Genomic DNA, 23047 nt, shown 5'->3' with positions numbered 1-23047 from the left:
TTGTGATTATCCAATTAATGTTTAGCATATTGCTAATTTCATTCCGTACTTCCTTCCAAAATTTTTGAACTTCAACACATTCCCAGAGCACATGCATAAAAACTCCTTTTATTTGGCAACCATGCCAACAGTTTCCTTTTCCTTTCCTCTGGAAGTGTGCTAGTTTTACAGGCGTGAAGTACCATTTATGTAAAATTTTCCTTCTCATCTCTCTAATTCTTGTGTTCTTTATCTTATATATATTTTCTACTACTTCTTCCATCTCGTTTTCATTGATCTGTAATTTGTTTTGCCAGTATCTTGTTAGGCCTTTAATCACTTCCTCTTCCACTTGTAATAACATGCTATAAATCTTACTAGCCTGTCCTTTTGAATCATTAATCTTTTCTTTCAGTATTTTCTCTAGACAGTTTTCTTCTCTCAAAAATGCTTCTTTAATCTCAGTTTTATTCAAATATTTGCATATTGCATTAATCTGCAACCATTTTTGTTGGCCCAACCACCATTCGAGGCGAGTTCTGTTAACGCTTCCATCTGTTTCTTATAATTGTTCTATTCTCATTATGCCTTTATCATTTAATTCCTTTATAACTCTATCTAGATTAACGTCATTATCTATGTTCAAAACATGCAACGTTGATAATTTTGAGTTCCTATTTGCTAATTTCCCTTGCCATTTTGACCAAATATCTACAGCTGCTTTCAAAGGATCGGCTAATCTATTGATTTCAATTTTGCTCCATTTTTTAAATAAAATCTCTTTGTTTTTAACATTGTTAATTTCCTTTTCAAGTTTCACCCACTTCTTTTCTGTCAATAATTGCAATTCCATTAATCTTTCTATTTGAAATGCATCTCTATATAATTCTAAATTTGGGTACCCCCATCCTCCATCTTTTTCTCTGGCAATCAGCCATCGTTTCCTTGTTCTAGGTTTTTTATTTCCTTCAATCTAATAGTTCATTTTATTGTCCCATTCTCTTAGTTTTACTCCTGGGAAGGTACCTGGTAAAACTTGGAATAAGTACATCATTTTTGGAATAATCATCATTTTAACAGCTCTTATTTTGGCCATTTTTCTCAAACTTTTATCTTTCCACTTTTTAATTTGCTTTTGCATTTTTTTCCATATTAAATTGTAATTTGCCTCAGCAATTTTGTTTGGATTTTTAAATAACCAAATTCCTAAATATTTCATTTTTTTGCATCCTAATTTCAATCCTGAAATTTTTCGTATCTCGATTTTCTCTTTGGGACCTGTGTTCAAACAGAATATTTCTGATTTCTCAATATTAATTGAGAGACCTGATTGGTCTTTAAATTCCTGAAGTACCACCATTAATTTTCGCATCATTTCAATGGGGGTTTCAGACAATATTATGGCATCGTCTGCAAAAAGATTTAATTTCAATTCGAGTTTCCCAATTCGGTAACCCTTCCAATCCTTATCATTTCTAATTTTATTTGCTAGAACCTCAATTGCCATTGCAAACAAGATGGGGGAAAGTGGACACCCCTGCTTAGTTCCATTTTGGATATTGATTTTCTCTGTTCTATTTCCATTTACCCTAATATAGGCCATATTATCCTTATAGATTTCTTTTATAATTTGACAGAAATTTTCTCCGATATTTAATTCCTTACAAAGTTGAAACAGGTAATTATGATTAACTTTATCGAATGCTTTGTACACATCTAACTTCAAGACACATGATTTCTTTTTGGTAGTGGTAGCATGGTGTAACACATTAACAACATTTCTAATTGGTTCGTGAATCTTTCTTCCTTTAACAAATCCATATTGGTCTTCACCAATTATTTTTGGTAAGATACTCTCTATCCTATTTGCTATAATTTTCATAAATATTTTATAGTCCTGGTTTAGTAAACTGATGGGGCGATAGAATCCCGGGTCTAACAAATCACGATCTGGTTTTGGAATAGTGATGATCTCGGATGTCTTCCATGACTGTGGAATATTAAAGGTTTGAAGTATGTTATTAAATAGTTTCCCCAAATGAGGTAATAATTGAGTCACAAAAGTCTTATAGTATTCCCCCGTAAGTCCGTCTGGGCCTGGAGCTTTGGCAGGTTTCAATCCATTAACAACTCTAATAATTTCATCATTTGTTATTGTCCCGTTTAACATTTGTTTGTCTTCATCAGTTAGTTTCTCCTTAGTCTCTATCTTTTGCAGAATAATCTGATCTTTTTTATATAACTCTTCATAAAACTCTTTCATTATTTTTTGCAATTCATCGTTACTACGTTTTATAACACCTTTTTTGTCCCTTAATGCAACTATACAAGATTTTTCTTTTCTTTCTTTTTAATAATTTGCCATTTGTTTCATTGATTTATTGCCCCATCCCAACATTTTCTGCTTTACAATCAATCTCATATTATTCCATATTTGTTGATCCATAAGTCTCAGTTTTGTTTTGTTTTTTAGTAAATTATTCCACTCCCTATTTCTTGTAATTTTCAATCTTTCTTGAGTTAACTCAATATCTTTAATTAATTTTTCCTTTCTGTCTCACATTTTTTTAAATATAAATTTCGGTACTGATACAATTCCCTCTCATAAAGGCCTTATGTGCATCCCAAATTATTGATTGCTTCATATTTCCCGTATCATTTATTTTAAAATATTCAATCAATTCTTTTTGGAGTTTCAATTTATTTTCTTCTCTTCTTGACACATAGAAACATAGAAACATAGAAGTCTGACGGCAGAAAAAGACCCCATGGTCCATCTAGTCTGCCCTTATACTATTTTCTGTATTTTATCTTAGGATGGATATATGTTTATCCCAGGCATGTTTAAATTCAGTTACTGTGGATTTATCTACCACGTCTGCTGGAAGTTTGTTCCAAGGATCTACTACTCTTTCAGTAAAATAATACAAGAGGATTGTATCTCCATATTTTTTGTTTATTGTTTGAGTCAAATACAATTACTGCTAATAATGGGGCATGGTCTAATAACCAAATGCTTTCAGTTTCAGCTCTTTTAAGATATGTATTTCCGGTTTTGTTCATTAATATATAGTCGATGCAGCTAAACTTATTATGCCTAGCTGAATAAAACGTGGCTCTATTTGTCGCATCGGCATGAAGATCCATCATACCTAATTTATTTAAAGGCAAATTATTTTTTCCCTGTTTCCCTGCTATCAGTTCAATATTGAAATCGCCTGCCAAAATCACTGTACCTTCTGCAAAGTTATTCAATTTACGCTTTGTATTTAATATGAATTGCTTTGTGTTTACATTGGGGCATAAATTACCGCTAATGTTATTACCTTATTATTCATTTTTCCTTTAACAAATAACATCCTTCCCTCCTTGTCCCTTTTAGTCTGGGTCAATTCAAAGGGAACTCTTTTATTTATTAATATTGCCACTCCTTTACTTTTATTATTATTGCTCCTGGACTCATATATCCCTCCCCAATCCTTACAGTTCGTTAATTTATCATCTCTTTTTCTCCCTTTATGTGTTTCTGATAAAAATAGAAAGTCTACTTTTTTATCCCTAGCCAGTTTCATGATTCTATAACGTTTAATCTGTGACGACAATCCGTTCACATTTAATGACATCAAAACTTTTTCACCCATTCCTTTTAGTTATGTTTCTCTCCTCTGTAAAGCAAAGCATATTGGAAGATTCTTCATTTGTAATCTTAAACCCCCACCCAAGTGCCCCTCCCTCAACATTCCCCCAGGGGGGAATCAATGGAAGAAATCTCCATTGGCTCCGAGAGGCACCCATGGCTTTGCTATCCCTCTAGTACGCTCTAACAAAAATACTCCTTTAAGAGTCAAATAGTAACCCTCAAACCCCCCCCCCCCTATTCCTTCCTTTAAATATTGAAGGGAAAAGAATACCCAAAAAGTTAATCAGCTGGGAACAACAACACCAGTTATACAATACAGTACTTATTTCTTATTTCTTCTTTTGGCGCGTAACGCGCCCCTCCTCCTTTCCCTTCTCTCGGAGTAAAGCTAGTTCCTTTTCTAATGCGATGATTCTTTCCTCCTTCTCTTGGCTGCTGGGATCTCCTGTAGATAACAGAGGAATCGCTTCTCCCATTGCTTCTCCCCCTTCGGCTCTAATTGTGTCCTTTGTTGACATTGCGTGCTGATTTATATCCGGATTTATTCCCAGCTGTCGAAGCATTCGCATTCCGTCTTCCAGGGAACTCGCAAAATAAGTCTTGGCATCTTTGAAGATCAGGATCGTGGCTGGAAATTTCCATGTGTAACGCAGATTATTCTGATGGAGCATATTCGTCGCTGGTCTCATCTGATTTCTTGCCAGCAGCGTCTGAGCAGACAGATCTTTCAAGAAACGGATAGGAGCGCCTTTGTAATGGAGATTTGGAGTCTGTTTGAGCTGTGTAAAAACTTCCACAGCTCTCTGCTCCAAGGCAAATCTTATCACAATATCTTTTTGGCTGGCTGAATTCCGAGGACCGTAAACCCAATGGACACTTTCAATTTCATCCAAGTCCACTGTAATTTTACTTTCCAGGAACCATTGGTAAATCAATTGGATTAATTTCTTATTTTCACCAAAATCCTGCTTAAAACCCCTCAATCGTAAGTTTGATCTCCTCTGCCGGTCCTCTAGGTTGTTTATACGCTGCTCTTGTTTTTTCCTATCAGCCTCCAGTCTCAAGATCCTTATCTCCTGATCTTTGGATTGAACTTTCAGTTCATTCATGCCATTTGTCATTTCTTTCATGGCTAGTTGCATTTCTTTAAGTTGTTGTCCTATGTTTGCAAATGCCTGGAGGAGTGTATCCATTTTCCCCCCTAGATCTGGGATAGTCGCCATTTCCCTTTGTCGTTTTACTCACTTTTTTAACAGTGAAGTTCTGGTCTATAACTCCTCTTTTTAGCTGATCCAAGCAGGTTTTCCAAGTCTCTTTCAAGTTCTCTACCTCTTAATTCGCTTTCACTTAGCTTGAGAGGGCTGTTGAGGATTAAGATTTGTTTTCTCTAATCACATCTGGAGAGCGTTCCGTGGGAGCGTCTACTCTGGACACATGTGCAAAGCCTTCTCTCGCGTATCACTACTTAACAACCTTGTGACTAACTGAACAATTCTAGTAATTCATTTAACAACTATTATAAGAAAGGTTGTAAAGTAGGGCAAAACTCACTTAACAAATGTCTGTCTTAGCAACAGAAATTTTGGGTTCATTGCAGTCATAAATTGAGGGCTATCAGTAATTACCTCTAATATACAAGAGTATATGCTGCTCCTTAGTGACATCTTCTGGTTGTTTACCAGCAAAACAAATGGTTTCAATCGGTTTTCCATTTTTTTAAAAAAATGTGTGCCCGTGTATATACTGTAATTATATAGACCACATATACGTACACTTACATACATAGATGAACACACACATGATATTCATAAAGGACATAGTCTAAAGGCAGATACATTCGTATTTAATAATAAAGTCTTCAGTAATTATGATGCTTGTCTGAGTTCCAAATATATACCATAAATTTATCTCTAAGCAGAGATAAAGTCAATTGTCACTCTGATAGTTTAAGCTTGTTAATAGAAATTTAATTAACATAAAATATAAGATTAAGATTAATTTTGTATCCATACAAGATTAGGATTAAATTTATATCCACATAACTTATATTCATTCTATATTAAGAATTTATCATATTGATGCAAAAGGTTGCTTTGCATTTGTAATGTAATCCAGATTGATCTTTATCTTCAGACCTATAGCAAAAATCTTCTATGCTAAATTCTATGAAAATATTAAGATCACATATTATGAAATCACTGCTTATTTGGGAAATTTGAGACATTACTTTGGAAAATATTAATTACAATCAACTAATTATGAGAGTAACTATTGCATCCCTATTGCATTTAGGGATTTAATATGATATAGCCATGTTGGATGAAAATCCACATATATTATTTATAAATATACTGTACACACTTATCCAAAAACTTATGCAGAAGGAATAGTATCAAATCAAATAATGTTGCAGAGATGCAGGATAGAAACAGCTGGAAAAAAGAAAAGTATGTTGTCTCTCAGCTATTCCAATCCTTGGTAACCTACAGAAACTTACAACCATAATTATTTATTATTATTATTTATTAGATTTGTATGCCGCCCCTCTCCGTAGACTCGGGGCAGCTCACAACACAATAAAACAGTTCATAACAAATCTAATAATTTACAATTTAAAATATTTTTAAAACCCCATTATTAAGCAGACATACATACAAACATACCATACATAAATTGTATAGGTCCGGGGGAGATATCTCGGTTCCCCCATGCCTGATGACAAAGGTGGGTTTTGAGGAGTTTACAAAAGGCAAGGAGGGTGGGGACAGTTCTAATCTCTGGGGGGAGCTGGTTCCAGAGAGTCGGAGCCGCCACAGAGAAGGCTCTTCCCCTGGGGCCTGCCAAACGACATTGTTTAGTTGACGGGACCCAGAGAAAGCCCACTCCGTGGGACCTAATCGGTCACAGGGATTCATGCAGCAGAAGGCGGTCTCGGAGATATTCTGGCCTGATGCCATGAAGGGCTTTATAGGTTATAACCAACATTTTGAATTGTGACCGGAAATTGATCGGCAACCAATGCAGACTGCGGAGTGTTGGTGTAACATGGGCATACCTTGGGAAGCCCATGACTGCTCTCGCAGCTGCATTCTGCACGATCTGAAGTTTCCGAACACTTTTCAAAGGTAGCCCCATGTAGAGAGTGTTACAGTAGTTGAACCTTGAGGTGGTGAGGGCATGAGTGACTGTGAGCAGTGACTCCCGGTCCAAATAGAGCCGCAACTGGTGCACCAGGCGAACCTGGGCAAACGCCCCCCTTGCCACAGCTGAAAGATGTTTCTCTAATGTGAGCTGTGGATCGAGGAGGACGCCTAAGTTGTGGACCCTCTCCGAGGGGGTCAATAATTCCCCCTCCCCACAGTGATGGACGGACAGATGGAATTGTCCTTGGGAGGCAAAAACCACAGCCACTCCATCTTATCAGGGTTGAGTTTGAGTCTATTGACACCCATCTAGGCTCCAACAGCCTCTAGACACCGGCACATCACTTCCACTGCTTTGTTGATTGGACATGGGGTGGAGATGTAAAGCTGGGTATCATCAGCGTACTGATGATACCTCACCCCATGCCCTTGGATGATCTCACCCAGTGGTTTCATGTAGATATTGAATAGCAGGGGGGAGAGGACCGACCCCTGAGGCACCCCACAAGGGACAGACCTCGGGGTCGACCTCTGACCCCACACTAACACTGACTGCGACCGACCGGAGAGGTAGGAGGAGAACCACTGAAGAACAGTGCCTCCCACTCCCAACCCCTCCAGCCGGCGCAGAAGGATACCATGGTCGATGGTATCGAAAGCCGCTGAGAGGTCAAGAAGCACCAGGACAGAGGATAAACCCCTGTCTCAGGTCCTCCAGAGATCATCCATCAACGTGACCAAAGCAGTTTCCATGCTGTAACCGGGCCTGAAACCCGACTGCTGGGGACCTAGATAATCGGCTTCTTCCAAGGACCGCTGGAGCGCCACCACCTTCTCAACAACCTGCCCCATAAAGGGAAGGTTGGAGACTGGACGATAGTTATTAAGTACGGCTGGGTCCGGGGAAGGCTTCTTGAGGAGGGGGTGCACAAGCGACTCCTTATAGGGTGTTGGAAAGAACCCCCTCCCCAAGGAAGCGTTGACAATCTCCTGGACCCAGCTCCATGTCACCTCTCTGCTGGCCGAAACCAGCCAGGAGGGACACAGATCCAGTAAGCAGGTGGCGGAACTCACAGTTCCAATGGCCTTGTCCACTTCATCAGGTGTCACCAGATCAAACTCTTCCCAGACAGCTGGACAAGTATGGGCCCCAGTCACCTCGACTGACTCACTATTAGTCGACTCTGTTATCCAATTAGAGTCGAGGTCCGCCCGGATCCGAGCGATTTTATCAGCGAAAAACGTGTTAAAATCCTCGGCACTACTATGTAAGGGCTCCCCAACTCCCCCGTGGTTAAGAAGGGAGCGGGTCACCCTAAACAGAGCGGCCGGGCGGGATTCCGCTGATGCAATCAAGGCGGCATGATACGCGCATCTTGCCACCTTGAGCGCCACTTTGTAAGTCTTAATAAAAGCTCTTACAAGTGTTCGATCGGATTCAGACTTACTCTTCCTCCATCACTTCTCTAGACGTATCTTCTGGCGTTTCAACTCCCGGAGCTCCTCGTTGAACCATGGAGCTCTACGGGGTCTAGCACCATGGAGAGGTCGCAACGGCGCAATCCGATCAAGAGCCTCCGCTGCAGCCTTGTTCCAGGCCTCCGCAAGAGACTCCACCAAACTGTGGATGAGTGCATCTGGAATAACCCCAAGCGCCTTCTGAAAGCCCTCTGGGTCCATCAGGCATCTGGGGCGGAACAACTTAATTGGTTCCGCCTTCCTGCAGGGAAGGATTGGAGCCAGGAAGTGAAGCCGTAGTAGAAAATGGTCCGACCATGACAAAGGCAATGCTTCTAAGCCCCTTAGTCTCAGACCATTACTCAACTGCTCAGAGAGGAATACCATGTCGGGTGCATGTCCTCCCTCATGAGTCGGACCCTGTGCTACTTGAGTCAGGTCCATGGCTGTCACGGTGGCCATGAACTCCTGTGCCAGTCCAGAGGCTTCGCCGAGTGACAGCAGGTTGAAGTCCCTTAAGACAATAAGTCCGGGGAGCTCTACCGCCAACCCAGCTACCTCCTCGAGTAGCACAGGCAGGGCTTTTGACACGCAGCTGGGAGGCAGGTATGTGAGAAACAAGCCCACCTGAACCCCTAAGTTCAACTTCACCAAGAGGGACTCGCAACCCGCAATCTCTGGAGCAATGAGTCTACATAGGCCAAGGCTCTCCCTGGCTATAATAGCCACTCCCCCCCTTCCCTGGGGTCGAGGTTGATGCCATATCTGAAACCCGGCTGGGCAAATTTCAGAGAGAGGAACTCCTCCCTCTGGGCCCAGCCAGGTTTCAGTATTATATGCCAGGTCGGCCTCCTCATCCAGGATCAAATCCCGGATGAGGAGAGCTTTATTTACTACCGACCTGGCATTGAGCAGCAGCAACCTGAGCCTAGGGCCAGAACTACCATAATCCTGGTAGATGGTTGCTGATCCTGCTCTCTGTTGAAATAATAGAACACCATCACTTTGTAGGGCAACCAGGAATGAGCATTAGTCAAGTTGGGTTCATGCTTTCAGAAAATCTCTTTCTCACTAGTCTATCTTCCAGGAATGCAGTTGCCATCAAAATATGGTGCCAGCAGAACACAATGAGGACAGGCCATGACAGAATTAAGGCAAAGCTATTTGAGTGAGGAATGGCCAAGAGCCCGCAATACAACTGTGGTGCATAGGGACAAATAGTTCAAGAATGTTTCCTTAGGAAATTTCAAGGCACCTGGGATGATCTTATTGCAGTCATACCAGAAGCAGTTAGTTAGCTTTCTTAGACATCAAATTATTACATCTATGTTATTACAACTCTACTGTGCCATATTGTGCTGATTTTAATCATAGTTTGATCTTATTTTAATATTTTATCTTGTGTATTGTATTGTGAGTGGCCCAGTGGCTCAGCAGTTAAGACACTGGGCTTGTCAGCTGGAAGTCTGGCAGCCCAGATTTGAGAATCAAACACCACATGATGAGGTGAGCTTCCATCCTTATCCCAGCTCCTGCCAACCTAACAGTTTGAAAGCATGTAAATGCAAGCAGATAAATAGACACCACTTTGGTAGTAACAGAGATCCGTGATGTTATGCTGGCCACATGACCATAGAAATATCTTGAGAGACCACTGGCTCAATGGTCCTGAAATGGAAATCAGCACCACCCTCTATAGTTACTAATTACCTAATTAGAATAACAAATTCTTTGACTTTTGATTGAGCCTTGTAACCAAGAAAATATAAGCAACATTCATGATTCTCATTACCTGTAGAGAAGGCCATCTTAATATTCACAATTCATAATACACAATAGATCACCTTCCTCAAAAGGGAAGAAAAGCTCTTGTTATCAGCTCAGCTAGTCCTGCTTACAGGAACCAGAAGGAAACAAAGATAACTACTGACCAATATCTACAATAGTACAGTACATTGTATTATCAGCCCATTTTATAGTAGCACATTATTCCTAAAGAAGAAAATCAAATTAACATTCCTTATACACAATATTTATCATCTTTTTAGATAATGTTTAATTTGTTTTGATTATAAAGAAGACAAATTACCAATTTGCTACTGGTTGGTAAGGCTTTCAAATCTTAACACAACAAAACTCAAAGATTTTGGATTTGATATTTAAGTTAAAGGGAACTGATATGGGTATCCATATATGTTCTGTTTAATTGGTAGATTATTCCAGGGAATATTAGAAAATTTGTCTCAACCACATGCCTGCGTAATTCAATCATTTCCTAGAAGTAATTCTTGTAGTCCAGTTCCTAATTGAATGGAACAGTACTAACCACATCTTCATTCTAGAAGATTTACTGCACAAAACTATTAAACTGCTCCCAGGACAGCCAGACTGAAGGGAGAATAACATTTTGAACACCCTATCCAGTGAAGGGCTCCCCATCGCCGATGCTCCTCATGTGCTCCTGGTGACCGGCACGGATGCAGGTGCATCTGACGTGTGCACACGCACATGCTGGTGCGAGATTCAGCTTCTGCGCATGAGCAGAAGGATGCTCACACAAGAGAGATTTCACTGATTTTCAGTGATCTCTTTGCTTCCATGCATGCGCGGAAGAAAAAAAATGACGAAAATTGGCAAAATCTCACATGCTCGAGCATCCTCGTGTGAGATTTTGCTTCCTGGGCATGCACAAAAGCCAAATCTCATGCGAGCATCTCCATTTTCCCAACCAGCACTGCAATATCAGACCGTCCATGCAGCAGCCCACTACTGACCCTATCCATAGAACAGAACATTTTGTGTACCACTATCCTCTAATAAATCCTGAAAAGGTTTTTACCTGGAATTCAGAAGAGCTCCTGTCAGTTAAAGTAGATAATTTTAAACAATTAGTCCCATTTAAGAATTTAAACCATACAGTTAAAAGACTAACTGTGGTAGAAATGCTTCCATCTACAGTACCTCTGTTTGTCTTTTAACTGTGTGGTTTAAAGTAGGTAACAGAGAACTCTGACCTACACTGATATATCAACTTCAGAGAATTAAAGAATGTAATGATTGGAAGGCAGCTTGGGGGTAATTCAGCCCAAAATTCTGGTGCAAAATCAATTATTGGAGTGTCTCCAACAGTTATCCAGCTTCTGTTTAAGCTCCTTAATAAAACTCCTAAGGCTATTTCATTGCTTTACAGCTGTTACTGTTAACAATGTTCTCTGATATTTGATAATCTTCCTCCTTGCTATTTACACTCGTGGTTTCTCTTCCTGTACTCTGGAACAATTCTCAACAAATCTGGTGAACCTTCTGACAATCACTTAATATTTGAAGAGCGTCTTTGTCTCCTTGTCTTTTTCGGGCTAAAAGTATTCAGAACTTCCAAAGTGTTCCTCAAATCACTGAGATAAGCAAGTTATTTCCAGTCCACAATGAGGCACATCCAATTAAGTAAGAATATTTATAAAATATTATATATACTTACTGGGTTGTTTCTTGAATCAAGTATCTTCTCATTGCATAAGCTAACATTGCTTTAAATAGATATTCTTCAGTAGCATCCCAGCTATACTTAAAAAACAAATAAACCAACTGATTGGTATACATGAAGAGCTAGAAAAATATATATTTTCCCCCACAGTCTCTAGGGAAAACAATAAATGCCTTTGGCAATTACAAAAAATAGTATTATAATTTAGAGACATATATTTTATCTAGGAATTTCTAAATGTTACATCTTTTATAAATTTTATCAAGTTTCTCTATTTCTGCAAACTGCTTAGTGTTATTGAAATTATCTCTAATTAATAATAGTTTACTTTTGCAGAATAAATTGTTGCAGTATGCTTCTATTGATTATCTAAATAGAGTCTGCATTAAAAACTGCTGGTTTTACCAATGAACATTTAAACCTGATTTGGTTTATTTTAGATAGCTTAGACTTCAACTCCATAATTGTCCTGATCATATAGCCTTTGATCTTCTTGGCTGGGAGTTATTACGTCCAACATGTTTGGAAGTACCACTATGGCGAAGACTACCACAAATGGCCTCAAATGGGGGGTGGGGGAGAGGAAGTAACAAACTTTTTGTGTCCAGAAGCCACTGTTTTAGTTATTTGAGCATGGTGATACAACAGGGATCCCCTGATATCTCACAAATGGGATAGGCCAATGGAGGAAGGGAAGGAATTGCTGGGTGGCAATGTTTTTAGCTGATTGAATAGTTCAGCACTGCATTTCTTTAGTGTTTATGCTTATTAGCAGATTTATAACATGCTTTTATTTATCATATAAGACATACCAGCCGTATTAGGGGAGAAATTGTAAATGCTAGGAAGGCCTTACCTTTTTGTTTAATTGCTAGGTTTTGGTCCACTTCTAGTGTGATTTAGCTCTACATATTCTTCATAGGATCAGGAAGGAATCATTAAATATTCTCCATCAAACTAAAATAGCTTTGAAAAGGATGCTAAGGTTTTAAATGACTAGAATTGGCACAAAATACATTCACTTCAATGGAATTTTGCACATTCTGATATTTGGTGCTATTAATTTAATCACTATTTGGCACTACTTGGTACTTACTGGCAATTACTCTCCATTTAAGTAACCACAACAAAGTGAAGATTAGAAAATGGACAACTTTGTCTAATGTCTTATTCAGAATCAGAATACACACTATTTAGAAATGGTAAAAGGATAATGCTGTACTCTGAAAATTTGCTCTTTTAAAAAATATAAGAATGGCATTCATGTTACCAATTCTACCCAGATTTCAAAGGAAGATTGAAAATTTAGATTTTTTAGATGAGACTTTCTTTTTGTTCTCTTAAGGTGAAGCTGTCTCACTAGAACAGGGCTATCAAATTCCCAGCCCACGAACCAGAGGCGTCACATACTGGACACACCCACATCCTGTTTAGCGAAGAGGAAAAAAATCCCTATACATCACATGATGTCCCTGTGATGCCGTGAGTTTTACACCCCTGCACTAGCATAAGATAGCCTTTATTGTCTTTTTTTTTTCTGTGAGCACACTGGCCCACATAAAAAATGAAATTTTTGCCTACTCTCAGAAGAAAGTATATATCTACCCATACACATACATAGCACAGATATACATATGCTACATACCCCCCCCCCACACACATGTATGTGTTATAGCACATGTATATACTTATACATAAACAGATATATATATATATACATATAGATATCAATCAAGACAATGACGAATCTGCATGCAAACAGAAGGTTGAACAACTAGCCTCGTGATGCGACTGGAACAATCTAGAACTAAACATACTCAAAACCATAGAAATGAAGATAGATTTTAGAAGAAACCTTCTTATACTACTACCTCTTACAATACTAGATAACACAGTATAAACAGTAGAGACCTTCAAGTTTCTATGTTCTATAATATCTTAAGACTTAAAATGGATACCTAAACATCAAAAACATGATCAAAAAAGCATAACAAAGAATATTCTTTCTGTGCCAACTCAGGAAGCTCAGACTGCCCAAGGAGCTGCTGATACAGTTCTATAGAGCAGAGGTCCCCAACCGCCGGTCCGCGGACCGGGACCGGGCCGTTGGAGCTTTTCAGCCGGTCCGCGGCGCCAGGGCCCCCTCGGCCTTTCCGCATCACCAGCGGCGCTCCCCCCGCCAGCCAGCCAAGCCCCGCGCCCGCCGGAACCGGCTCCTCGCTCTCCCCCCGCCGCCCGCCGCGTTTGCAGGAGGTGGGGAGGGTTGGGCGGCCCGCCAAGGCCAGGAGGGACGCCGCTGCCCCCCCCCCTCCTTCCCTCTCTCCGCCCGCCGCTGCGCCTCCTTGACAACGAGAGGAAATGCCGGCAAAGGCTTTCCTCAGCGGAGGCCGGCGAAGGTGATATTGAATGTCGGGGGAGAACGGGTATTTGCACGCGCTCCCTATCTCCCTGCTAGCCCACTCGGAATATTCAAAATAAGAAAAACCTTTGCCGGCGAAGGCTTTTCTTATTTTGAATATTCCGAGTGGGCTAGCAGGGGGATAGGGAGCGCTTGCAGCCGCCCGTTCTCCCCCGACATTCAATATCACCTTCGCCGGCCCCGCCTCTCCTCCAAACCCCCTTGCTGAGAGCCCGGGGCGAAAGTGCTCTCGCAAAGGTGAGGCGGGCAGGGCGTGCGCGCGTCATCGCTGAGAAGAATGGAGAGAGAACGAGAGTGAGTGAGAGCAACAGACAGCAAGATAGAGAGAAAGTGAGAAAGAGAGAGTGAGAAAGGGGGGGGAGAGAAAGAGATAGCAAGAGAGAGAACAAGAGAGAGAAAGAGCGTGAGAAAGAAAACAAGAAAGAGTGAGAGAGAGAGAAAGCAAAAGAGACAGAAAGAAAACAAGAGAGAGAAAGTGAGAAGAAGAGAGAGAAAGAGGGGGAGAGAGAGAGAAAGAGAGAGGGGGGGAGAGAGAGAAAGAGAGGGAGAGGGAGAAAGAGAGAGGGAGAGGGGGGAGAGATAGCAAGAGAGGGAGAGAGGGAAAGGGGGAGAGAGGGGGAGAGAAAGAGAGAGGGAGAGAGAGAGGAGATAAAGGAAGAGGAGAGAGAGAAAGGAAGAGAAAGAAAGAAAGAGGGATAGAAAGAGAGAGAGAGTGAGAGATGCTCAGTGAGCCTTTCTTTGAAGTTGCCTTTCTTTCTTTCTCTTTCTTGCTTTCTTTCTTGCTCTTTTTCTTTCTCTCTTTTACCTTCCCTTCCTCTATTTCTTCTTTTCTTTCTCCTTCCTACCTTCTTCCCTTACTCTCCCCTTTCATAAGTTTCCTTGCTTCCTTCCTCTGTTCCTGTCCCTTCCCCCTTTCTTTCTTTCTTTCTTTCTTTCTTTCCTTCCTTTCCTCCCTCCATTTCTTGCTTTCCTTTTCCTTCCTCCCTTCCTTCCTCCCTCATTCCCTTCTTTCACTCCTTCCTCTCTTACTCTCCCCTTTCACACCTTTCCTTGCTTCCTTTGCACCCTTCTTTTGTTCCTGTCCCTTCCCTCTTTCCTTCCTTCCTTCCCACCCTCCGTCCATTCATTCACCCATTCCTCTCTTGATCGCCCCTTTTACGGCGCCGCTGACAGCTAGCTCTCCCCCCCCCCCCCACCGGGCCATGGAAAACTGGTCTAGCTTAAAGCCGGTCCCTGGTGCAAAAAAGGTTGGGGACCTCTGCTATAGAGGAATTGTTGAAGTCTGTCATCTGCAACCCAACAAGATAGACACAGACTTCTGCAACTACTGTAATTAGAACTGCAGAAAAAACAATTGCTACCAAACTGTCTTCCATTGAGGACCGGTACACTGCACGAGTCAAAAAGAGGGCTGTGAAAATATCTGCAGACTTCTCACACATCCTGAACATAAATTATTTCATCTATTCTCAAAAGGACATTCTGAGGCATTGCACATCAGAACAACTAGACACAAGGACAGTTTTCCCCCCTGTGCCATCACTAAGCAACAAATTCTCACAATACTATCAAACTATTTAGTAAGTCTGTATTACTATTATTCTTCTCATCTTTCCTATTACCTATCTCCTTTTCTACTTATGACTATAAGTTTATTGCTTGTATCTTTATGATTTATATTGTTTTACTTAGTTTCCTAGTATGATTTATGCTGATTGCTTATTTGGCATCCTATAAATATCACTAAGAGTTGTATCATATGATTTATGATGAATGTATTTTATGATGAGTATGATTTATCACTTACAGGCTTATAGTTATTATGTAGACTGAGAGCCTATGCTCTAAAGACAAATTCCTTGTATGTTGGCCAATAAATAATTCTATATAAATATTAATCACTGTTCATTTTGAATACATAGTGAAAAGAGGAAAGTTGAGAGTTCACAAGATTGGTGCTAAATGAAACAAAACTGGGACTGTATCTGAATATTCTGCTTTGGATACCATGAAGCCTCCTCCCAGAAGGTAATAAGGAAAACAGGTTATGAAGAGGATGTGTAGTGTCCCAGACACCCCTGTGGACCCTGCTCAAGCATCGCTTATATGCTATGTTCTGGATAGAAGGAAGTGAACTACCAATAATCTGCCATCCTCACCACTCCGCCTTCTTGTTGAAGCAGTAATGCTTCCAAACCAGACAGTAATGCAACACAGCAGGATGCTCTTGATCTTCCCTTTATAGAAAGTGGTAAAGACAGGAAAAGGAAGATGTACTTTTCTCATGTGACCCAGAAAATACAGCTGCTGCTGTGCCTGCTTCATCAGTGTCACACTATTGAGTGACCAAGATAATCTACTCATTAGCTGCACAGCCAGAAACTTGATTTTATTAACAAGCTCCACATGTGAATCATTAATACACAGAGGTGTGTGGCTGTGCCTGCCTTTTCTGAAATTGACAATGATCTCTTTAGTCTTTCCTACATTTAAAATGAGGCTGTTTTTGTTATACCAGTTCACCAAACCTTCTTCCTTGCAGTAAGCACTCTCATTGTCATTTTAAATAAGGTTCACTACTGTTGTATCTAGCACAACAGTCATGGATCAACCAGGTGAACAACACAGGACTTAGGACACAGCTCTGAGGAGAACCTGTGCCCAAGAAAATAGTGTTAGAAATATTAGTCCCAATTTACACATCAATAAGAAAATCAAGAATCCAGTTGCACAAAGGAATATTAAAGACTAAAAGGCTTTAAAAGGCCAAGTTTGTGTATTAGATGCTGAGAAATGATTGTATTAAATGTTGACAGCATTTGCACATGAGTGTTTCTTTCCTCTAAGTGCGCCAAGCTCAAATGGAGAACAGAAGAAATAGCATCCTCTGTAGAGGTAAACAAATTGATGGGAGTCAAATGTTGGAGGGAGGCTGGATACAATCATATCCTTTATCAGTCTCTCAAAACATTTCATTACAATGGATGTAAGTGCAACTTATGCTAGTAATTTTGTGAAAAATGTCCTTAAATGGTAGGTGTAAATATTTCACTTACTGCATTTTCTTTTAGAGCTGTTTTGATACTAAGCCGTACTTTGAAAGCATTCTGTGCATCTATTACAAGGAAAAAGAATAAAATGAAACATACAATCCACATTTCCTTATGTAGATGATTTGTATTTTTCAGTATATCACAGCATACATTTCTTACATTTCATTGTACTTCAGAATACACTTCACTTAAAAATTTTAATGTTTCAAGTAAGTTTGCTTAGAATCTAAATGCAAAAGAAGAAAGTCTGAAAGTTTGGAGATATTCACCATAGGATAATCACAAGCTACTTACATAAATTTCAGTTCTAAAAGGCTCATCGAACAATAGAATTGAAGTGACCTTGAAGATCTTTTAGTCTAACCCCCTGCTCAAGCATGAGTGTGAGTGTATGGTTTTTTAAATGGGTCTTTTAGATTATTAATTGGGTTTTTCGATTATTTAATATTGAACTTTTTGAATCTGTTTCTGTATTTTAACATGTTGTGAGCTGCCCTGAGTCCTCGGAGAAGGATGGCATATATTGTAAGTCCAGCAAACAAACAAATAAATAAATACTATTCTAGACAAATAGCTGTCCAGTCTCTTCTTGAAAATTTCCAGTGATGGAGCACCCACAACTTCTAGAGGTAAGTCATTCCATTGTCAGGAAATTTCTCTTTATTTCTAGGTTAGATTTCACTTTAGTGACCTGTTACTTCTTGTTCTGTCCTCAAGTGCTTTGGAGAATAGGTCAAACCCTTCTTCTCTGTAACAACCTCTTAACAAGACTGTTATCATATCAGAAGACTGTTATCATATCAGCTTTAATCCTTCTCTTTGTTACACTAGACCAGGTGTAGGCAAAGTTGGCTCTTCTATGACATCTGGACTTCAATTCCCAGAATTCCTGAGCTAGCATGATTGGCTCAGGAATTCTGGGAGTTGAAGTCCACAAGTCATAGAAGAGCCAACTTTGCCTACCCATGCACTAAACTAACCTAGTTCTTTCATCCAGCCTCATTCATCATATGGTTTAACCTCCAGACCCCTTTTCTCTGCACTCTTTTCTGGATCTATATTCTAGACTAAATATAATATACATTAAATTATTTTAGCCTTTATTGAACAATTAGCATCAAAGAAGCTATAAAGGATTTTAATAGGTTTTTTAATCCTAAAAATATAATAGTTGTTTTAAAAAACTAATCAAATTATTTTTAAAGTCAAAATTTGTGTGTTACCCAAAAACATAACATTCACACATCTGCAGTCTGAATTTTCTAAAAGTTACAGCTTTTTTATGTAAATTGTACATGAAGGATAAAGCATAGAAAGAAATATTACCTGGGTGGCAAAGCTCAGGATAAGCAATGGTGGTTGCCCAGGCAGATACAAGTAGCAAACTCCCTAGTAACAGTTTTCCTAACCATCTTCGTGTTAACATCCTTCAGTTGGGAAAACTTCAGGCAAAACGAGAAAAAACAGCCCCTGTAATACTGTCTTAAGCTTTCTGTGATTTGGGATTAAGCAATTGCAGCAGAAATAGGAAACAATCAAGTTTATGGCTTAATAATTAACCCATACCACTTATTTTAGGAGGAAAAAACAGTTATAGAAAGCAATGTCCTTTTCCAGGTACATCTTTTGTCTGTTAAAAGATATATTTGATTTTTATTTATCACTTTGTTGCTTGTATGTATATTCAGAGTTTATACACTGGAGACAAATTCCTTGTGTACCCAATCACACTTGGCCAATAAAAAATATTCTATTCAATTTCTCAGAACACTTTGCATAATTTTTACCAATTGAACATTTTGTCTTTTCAGCGGTAAAATAGTATTCCTCTCTTTTTTTTCCTCATAAACACCCATGTGAGCAATCTTTTTGTATGTTAATTAAAATCCAGCTTTTCTGTTTTAGTGAAATGGTGCTCTATAACATGTGGGGATATATGTTTGAATGATAATGACTTATCTATCAAATGAAAAAAATAGCTTTGCAAAGTACTGTACATTAAACAGCAAAAAAGCAACACTTATATAAAATCGGATTCTTCCATCTTCTATTATCTTATCTCCTTTACCTTCCAATATTCACCCTAACTTTAAAAATATTGTTTACTTAGAAAGAATTTCAGTTGTTGGCACTATTCAGCACTGGGATATTATATCTGTTGAAAAACCATAATACTGTATTAGAAAACATTTAATTTATGTCACAAAGTCAGTGGTATACAATAGGATTACACCATCTTTGTTGAAGAGAGAAACATTGCATTTGAGAAGTATGTCAAAAACTAAACAGAAGTGAATGGCAATAGTACCAAAAAAACCTACTCTTGATTTAATATGAAAAAAAAATAGATTACATTATTATATTTAGCTAATAATATTATTGCTTACATATTTAGCAACTTCCCCTTTCTGTCAAAGACTGTAAAAATTGTAATTTAGTTTTAAATTAAAAGTAGTATCCAGTGATGAATCATATGTATAAAATAAAGAGTTTTATATATTGAGAACAAGCCCCTCAATTATTAATAACAGTGGTTTTAATATATGTGGTAAGCTGCACCATAAATTGAAGTACTGTTTGCAAAATATAAACTATGTCCTGACTTTTGGCAGTGTCAAGGCACTGATTTTTTTTCTAATTTTCTAGTCATCAGACAAAGTAAACATATTTGTAGCTCATACTAATCTTAGAATGAGATGTCTCCTAGTTCTGAGATTTTTTTCTTATAATCAAAGGAAAACTTTAGTCTGAAAATCTGCTGAACTGGTAAGATTTTTTTAAAAATACCAATTAATGTACACTTTACTACTCATGAAAAACAGATTATATAATTAATCTTCATTTCACTGGTTGTCTCTGATCCAGTTAGCAATAGTTGCTAAATGATTTATAACTGTTTTATAATAATATCTAAGTGCATTATGAAATGGTAATATACAGTACTAGACTTTAATATGTTAAAATACACAGTGATGGGTTTTCTTACTATATGATTTTTTTTTAAGATAATGTATTATGTAACTCCATTGCTGATTTAAAACGATGACTACCTGGTGTTTCATGTGAAACTAAGCAATTGCAGTTTTTATTCAATAAATCAAACTAAAGCCATGACTGGATATAATGTATGGATCTACTCATAGGACAAATATAGATATTTAATCAAAAGTCTTTCTATCAGCATATAAATACAATTAATAATAAATAAATAATAAATAATACCTTCTTTCATAAGGCTTTAGAGTTTGAAGACCCAGGAGTGTAAAAAATGTACTGTCATACAAGTTAATCAACAGCTCCAGTATGACTTAAACTAGCTGTTGTCTTTGACAAATTACCTGTTTAAAATTGTGGGAGTTAATCACTGCAGTTTTGCACTAAAAATTAACTTTCCTTGGAGAAAAAGTAGAAATGAATTACCAACTGTTCACTCACAGAAATGAAATCAAAGGTTTTTGGAAACCTTGCCTGTCATTAACATAACTAGAAAGTTGACATTGATATTCTCATGGTGGCAGACCTGACAAGAGCTTCCTTGGCCCTTTTTGGCAGCTGGGCCTACTCATGTGGTCACTAATGTTGTGGAGAGCAGCAGGCTGCCATTGGTATGTTTTGAGGTTTAACTGGCAAGTGGTAGCTTGAAGTGTGTCAACTTCAGGAGACATTGTAGGACTACAATGCTACATTATCTAGTGCATAGCAGGCCTTCTGACTACTACTCCAATTACTTTTTGCAATCTTCTGAATGTTCTGTAATTGGGCCTGGGAAGGTTGCTTTGGAAATTCTGGGACTGGAAGGGAAAGTTGGGTGAGAGGCAAATTTATTGGTCCCTCTCCCTTTGGGTAGAGCTCCCTGCTTGGTGGGCAGAGTACTGTTTGTGCATTGAGTTGATGTATACAGGAAGATAAGGGATCGCTGGATGTGACCTCTCTGAGGCACTGAAGAAGGGATGTTGTGAGTTTGAAGGACCTGAGAGCAAGTATTATAGTGCCTGTAAGGCTCATGTGCCCTTGACTGTCAGTTGGAGAAGGTTTCCCCTTTTTCAAGTGATGGGGGTTGGAATGGTTTTCAGGGAAGCAGAGGAGGGCGGTCTATTTCAGTGGTGTCAGGTAATGGGAGATATGGAAGAAAAAGTGGGCAGGCACAGGGAATGTCTCATGTTCTGCCACCTTGCACTCATTCATTTACCTGGTCAGAGAGCCCTGGTGGCCCTGGTCTTACGCTGCTGCTTTTAAATGTCAGATAAGACTAGCTTTTTTGCTGATTTGATCCTTGAGGAAAAGGATGATCAGGCTTATATAACCAAGTCTGGCCCAGTAAGAGATGTTTCCCTCCTAGAAATGTGACCAGTGAGTTATCAAGCATGGTACCAATATAGACCTAAGTACCGGTGAGGGTGTGTGGTTGCTGTTATCAGAGAATCTTTAGCAGCTTCCAGGGGCACTGCTGAACAAGTGCCTGGCTGTGAGACCCTTTTTGTTAGGTTGGGCTCAAGGGATCCGGTGGGATTGCTGCTGCTGTACCAGCCTCCCCGCTGTGTGGTAGATTCCCTACCCAGGTTCCTGGACCTTGCTGTAGGGTTGACAGTGGAGTTCCACAAGCTTATAGTTCTGGGGGTCTTCAACTTGCCAACCCTGGGGGCAGAGGCAGAGATAGCCTGAGATTTCATAAAAACCATAACTTCCATGGGTCTGTCCCAGGTCATCCAGAGCCTGAATAGGAATAGTGGTCACACACCTGATTTGGTGTTTTTGTCAGAACAGTGCCTATGTGACCTGGATTTGGTGGACTTGTACTTGGTCCCTGTCATGGTTGGATCAGTCTGGTGGCAATGAGTTTCTCAAGAATTGTACCCCCCACTCTCATAAGGAGGCCTGACCTATTAGATTGGTCTGCCCCCATTGACTAATGGACCCTAATGGGTTTTAGAAAAAGCTGGGGGTTATAACTGCAGATCTGCTGTGCAGTCACTGTTTGGAAATAGAAGGTGACTGAGACTCTGGATAGTATTGTAGTATTGTACCCATACAATCTTTCCTCACTCATAGACCTCATTGCCTTCCGTGGTATACAGAGGAACTAAGAGTAATGTAATGGATGAAGAAAGACAAGGGATGAACTTGATGAAACATGGGTAAGAGTTGCTATTAAAGCTTACCTTGTGGTGAGTCGTGCAGCAAAGTGTAAATATTTCTCTGCACGAATTGTGTCTGCAGATAATCACCCAGCAACCCTCTTTAAGATGAGTCTCCTCCTCCTGGGGAAGGAGGAGATTGAGGTCCACTTGAAGGGACATGCTGAGGAATTTGCAGCTTTTCTGGAAGACAAAATCACTCGACTTCATGCTCAGTTAGAAGCCGGATTGGTTGCTGATCCTATGAAAACCCTTGAGACAGTTTCTTGCCCTTTTATCTGTGAATGGTTTGACCCTGTCCTGAGAAAGTGGACAGGATCCTAGGGAGTATATACATAAGTACCTGTGTGTTTAGACCCATGTCCCTCCTGGCTTGTCAAAGCTTCCCAGGAAGTGACAGGCGGGTGGACTCTGGTGGTGATTAATGCTTCCCTACAGGAGGGGGTAGTGCCCCAGTACTTTAAGGAGGCTGTGGTCCATCCTCTTCTTAAGAAGCCGTTGTTGGATTCCACCCTGTTGGATAATTTCCAACCTGTCTCCAATCTTCCTGTTTTGGGGAAGGTTGTTGAGAAGATGGTTGCACAGCAGCTCCAGAGGTTTTTGGATGAAATGGATTATCTAGATCTCTACCAGGATTCAGGCCTGGATATGGGTCAGAAACAGCATTGATCACACTTTTGGATGATTTCTGGTGGGAGCAGGAGGGGTAGTGCATCCATTCTTGGTTTACTTGTCC

General features: G+C 39.7%; 1 protein-coding gene across 3 annotated transcripts in view; it reads right to left on the bottom strand.

The window, feature by feature from the left end:
* Nucleotides 1-23047, bottom strand: part of CLTRN (collectrin, amino acid transport regulator) — a 37449-nt gene that overhangs the window by 12424 nt on the left and 1978 nt on the right. The window contains exons 2-5 of one of the 3 annotated variants that reach the window (XM_070750650.1): nt 22336-22494; nt 18503-18618; nt 17154-17238; nt 11699-11779 (exon numbers count right to left, since the gene is read on the bottom strand). In XM_070750650.1, the coding sequence (XP_070606751.1) occupies nt 11699-11779; nt 17154-17238; nt 18503-18602 (266 nt within the window). In that variant the 5' untranslated portion in view covers nt 18603-18618; nt 22336-22494. Of the gene's footprint in view, nt 1-11698; nt 11785-17153; nt 17239-18502; nt 18619-20398; nt 20479-22335; nt 22495-23047 lie in introns of those variants that run through there. The other 2 variants (XM_070750649.1, XM_070750651.1) reach the window with 2 other exon arrangements.

The sequence above is a fragment of the Erythrolamprus reginae genome, chromosome 4 (assembly GCF_031021105.1).
Source record: "Erythrolamprus reginae isolate rEryReg1 chromosome 4, rEryReg1.hap1, whole genome shotgun sequence".
Taxonomy (NCBI): Eukaryota; Metazoa; Chordata; class Lepidosauria; order Squamata; family Dipsadidae; genus Erythrolamprus; species Erythrolamprus reginae.
This window is presented reverse-complemented; position numbering and strand designations above follow the sequence as displayed.